Consider the following 4,152-nt stretch of genomic DNA (forward strand, 5'->3'; position numbering starts at 1 on the left):
TTATTCTTAAACGGAAAACACCTATGAAATTAAGTACACACCTACTGACAAGAATGACTCAAGTTATGTGTTCCTTTTTGACCCTCCTTTAATCATGCTCTACACATGTCATTATCACATAACACTTGTTTCAGGGGCCTTGTCGTTCGACCTCAACAACGAAGATACAATCATTCCGTCACCTCTCTTCAAGGATGGTAGACAACCAAAGGTCTGTTTACGCCCTGATCTCAATACATTGTACAACGTGTCCTGGTCTGGGAAAGATAATGTCTTGGTGGCCGAAGTCATCTGCGAGAGCTACTGGTTAAAGGATGACTCAGCGCAGCTTGCATGTCCTCGTTACGTTGCTCGACAGCAGCTAAAACGGTTGGTCAATAGTGGATTTAATCTTCTTTCTGGATTCGAACTTGAGTTTACACTGACTTAAGCTGACAAACCACCATCCCTGCAAAAGAACTACGGGAGTCAACGGTTCGTCAGCAAGCACAGTGATTTCCTCTTTGCCTTTGTTAAGCATATGTACCTAGCGGGGGTTGATATTGATTCTTTTCATTCTGAATATGCAGGAAGTTCCGTAGAAATGGTATTAAGGCCAGATGATGGTATCAAAAGCGCTGATGCGTGTATTGTCCTCAAGAACGGAATTCTAGAAATGGGGGATGAGAAAGATTACACAATCAGCTTCAACGCCATGCAAGAAAGTGGAACAATGGGTATGCATTTCAACCATTCTCTGTGGTCTATTTGTGAGGGCATAAATATTTTCCACAACCCCGATGAACGGCATGGTCTTAGTGCTTTGGGGAAACACTGGTTGGGGGGACTAATGAAACATGCCAAGGCACTGACTGCCCTTTGGTGCCCAACTGCCAACTGTTACAATCGCCTGCACGAACAGGATCGTCCTGGGCTTATCTACTGGAGCACTGAAATAGGCGCTGCTTGCGTTAAAGTCAAGACTTCGGAAACAGGTACCTATCTGGAAAATCGTATTCCAAGTTCGATTAGCAACCCCTACATCACTCTGGCGGCCACCATTGCTGCAGGTCTTGATGGGATTGATAAGAAACTGGAATGTCCACCCGTGGATCAACGATCCTCTGACGCTCTCCCTAGCACTCTGTCACAGGCTTTATATGAACTTCAGATAGATACGGACATGGTAAACAACCTGGGGAAAGAATTTGTTGAATGGTTTGTGTGTACCATGACAGACATTGAATCGCAGGTGTGATATGATGTTTGTATAGAAGCAAGGCCACTTGCGACATTCGATCAATTTCTTTCTTATTAGATTTTAGAACTATGTATATACAAGATTGATCAGCCAAAGGCAATTTTTGTTACAAATCTGGCCTGTCACAATATGCAAAGTTTACCAGTCATTAATAAAATGAGTTGATGGTGTCCAATGGATCGTTAATACATACCTCGTTAACTGACAAAATCTTGTGAAGTTTCACTTTTCTGTCCTTAATAGCCTAAATCACTGATCACGTAATATCTCGTTTAAACGCTGGAACAGTTATTTGATGCTTCCAATTTGAAAAACACTTGATATGTTTTATCTGGGGTTTCACATCGGCTGTAGTCAGCATCTGACAAGTTGTCAACAAAGACAAATTACTGGACAATTGTTCATGGCTCGTTAGCTTTACTGACCCACTAACTGGCAAGCCGCTTGGAGCCCTGACAGATAATTCCTTCCGCTATCTTGATTTCTTGTTAATCTTGTTTCTCTTGGCTCCCAAGTAATATTTTTTCTTTGGGATAGTTATGTATTGTTTCTTTGGGATAGTTACAGTTTTCATGAGTAAAAGTTTATATTGGAAAAGAAATTTAAACATAAGCTACAATTGGTTGAAATCCACTGTTAAATTAAGTTGATATATATTTTTGCTTGCACCTTATGATGTTTTCTGGACTGGACTGAAAAACTATGGCAACTGTTATGAGTTTTAAAGAGTATGGACCTAGACAAGATCAATTTCAAATTTTAATGGATAAGAGTCAAAGTTTTATCTAAAAATATAGGGATAAAATCTAAATGGATATGTTATGCTTACCTGGAAAAGTGAAATTTTGGATGCGATGACCGAATACAGATTCGATGGATTTCACTAGTTACAAACACTGCAATTGGTTTCATTCTTGAAAAGCTATTGCACATCGAGACATTTGAATGCTATACGCATTACTCACTGACGAAACTCACAGAAGAAATCTCACTGACAAGAACAACTCGACTCTGAAGAACTGCCAGTGAAAGCACATTACACTCACAGAGACACACACACACACACACACACACACACAAGAGTGATGGTGTATGTTTCATTCGTTTTCAGAACTCTTTGCATAACTTAAAGACTTACTGGAAAAGGATCGATACGTTATTTTCTTAAATCAGAAAAGGCAGAACATGCAAGTAAAAAATCATATTCATTTTCGTTTTTGGACTGATACTGAACAGAAGACAATATCTACAACACACTGGATCAATACTACTGCGTCCCCCTATTTCGACCATTAACTAACTAATGGCAACCACATGTAAATCAGGACAGCACTTGTGTCAATAGCACTTTGGTTGAGTCCCATTTAAAGATTATGTTTAGTGTACCAAAAATACCTTATGTTTCCTATAAGAACCACTGTACGAAAGGGCGCGGGATGGACTAGTGATCAAAAAGGTCGCTCGTCACGCCCAAGACCTGACTTCGATTCCCCACATGGGTACTTAGTGTGACGCGGTGGTATTGCTTGAATATTCCAAAACGTGGCATACAGCCATACTGAGACAATGTCATAGCAATGTTTAAGTTCAGCTTAGTACACTTATGGTCAGGTATTGAAAATTGGCTGCACGAGTGTAATCCTTCTGCGGTTACAGTAATAAACTGTTCCCTGTGTGTACTGGGCAGCTGATGATATACCGCGGATGATAGAGACGAAATATGACTGCAGCTATGGTCAGTGAGTGAGTTTAGTTTTACGCCGCACTCAGCAATATTACAGCTATATGGCGGCGGTCTGTAAATAATCAAGTCTGGACCAGACAATCCAGTGATCAACAACATGAGCATCGATCAAATGGGAACCGATGACACGTGTCAACCAAGCCAGCGAGCCTGACCACCCGATCCCGTTCGTCGCCTCTTACGACAAGCATGGGTTACTGAAGGTACATTCTAACCCGGACCTTCCTGGGTCGCAGCCATGTGAGATAGATAAGCCCTTATTAACATGATGACTCGTCTCGGGGTTTTCAACCGTTAAAGTAAATGTAAAGAACTCAGATGCCATGGATCTTCGCTCATGTTTTCTGTCACCGGTTTGCATGGTCAAGATAAACACTTGCTGTTCGGACGTATAGATGAATTATTGCTGACACCGGCGTTTTACGACACTCACGTTGTGACGGTATACTACATTTGTTTGATAATGTTACGTCAAGAGCATTGTGACGTGTATGCGTGCGTCTGTGTGTGCGTGCTAACCATTTGATACTGAATGTCGAATGGTTTGCGATTCAGATACTCTCTCTCTTTCACTTTTTCTACCATTACCTAACACCAAATCCAACCAATATTCAGTTTCTTAGAGTTTATTACAGCTCATGTCCCAGGTTGTCTTTAAGCATTTATGGTCTTGTCAATCCACTTCCGGGCACTCACGGTCCTAGAGTAAACAGCTGGTGAGTTTGGTTCTGCACAGCCAAATCCCCAGCTAACGGTACCTGCACGATGAAAATGAGTTGTATGCTCATTCAGTCTTTGAATTTTTACAAAAATATTTACAAGTATAGACGTGTGTTACGTTAGTGAATAGTGAAGCACGGTGATTATACTCGTGTTTGACAAAGGTACAAATAAATAGGAGCCAGTAAATACTTCTTGGAATGTTCTTACTGCTCACGTTTAATGTTTTTGGAGAGGAGTTGGCATATTAACTATCTTTAGCATGTGCATTGCGCTACTGTCCGTCGTTAGCTGTTTTGGTAACAACCTATCGTATAGGATGTAAGGTACAATCAATGTCAGCCTTCTATCTTCGCGAGAAAAACATTCTTTTCGACTGTTGACTTTTGAAATAGATTTTGAAACATTCTTTTCGACTGTTGACTTTTGAAATAGATTTTGAAAGTAT

The 4,152-nt window shown here is 40.7% G+C and overlaps 1 protein-coding gene across 1 annotated transcript; it reads left to right on the plus strand.

Moving 5' to 3' along the window:
* Window positions 1–583: 583 nt before the first annotated feature.
* On the plus strand, window positions 584–1,237 carry LOC124291762 (lengsin-like). The gene has a single exon (XM_046728835.1). It carries the CDS (start codon window positions 584–586, stop codon window positions 1,235–1,237), a length of 654 nt encoding a protein of 217 aa, XP_046584791.1.
* The last annotated feature ends 2,915 nt before the right edge of the window (window positions 1,238–4,152 follow it).

This window comes from Haliotis rubra, unplaced genomic scaffold, assembly GCF_003918875.1.
Source record: "Haliotis rubra isolate DU_JTF1 unplaced genomic scaffold, ASM391887v1 Scf5, whole genome shotgun sequence".
NCBI lineage: Eukaryota > Metazoa > Mollusca > Gastropoda > Lepetellida > Haliotidae > Haliotis > Haliotis rubra.

What these genes read in the sequence shown, in the direction of transcription:
- LOC124291762 (XM_046728835.1), top strand. Translation starts at nt 584, where the DNA reads ATGGTATTAAGGCCAGATGATGGTATCAAAAGCGCTGATGCGTGTATT.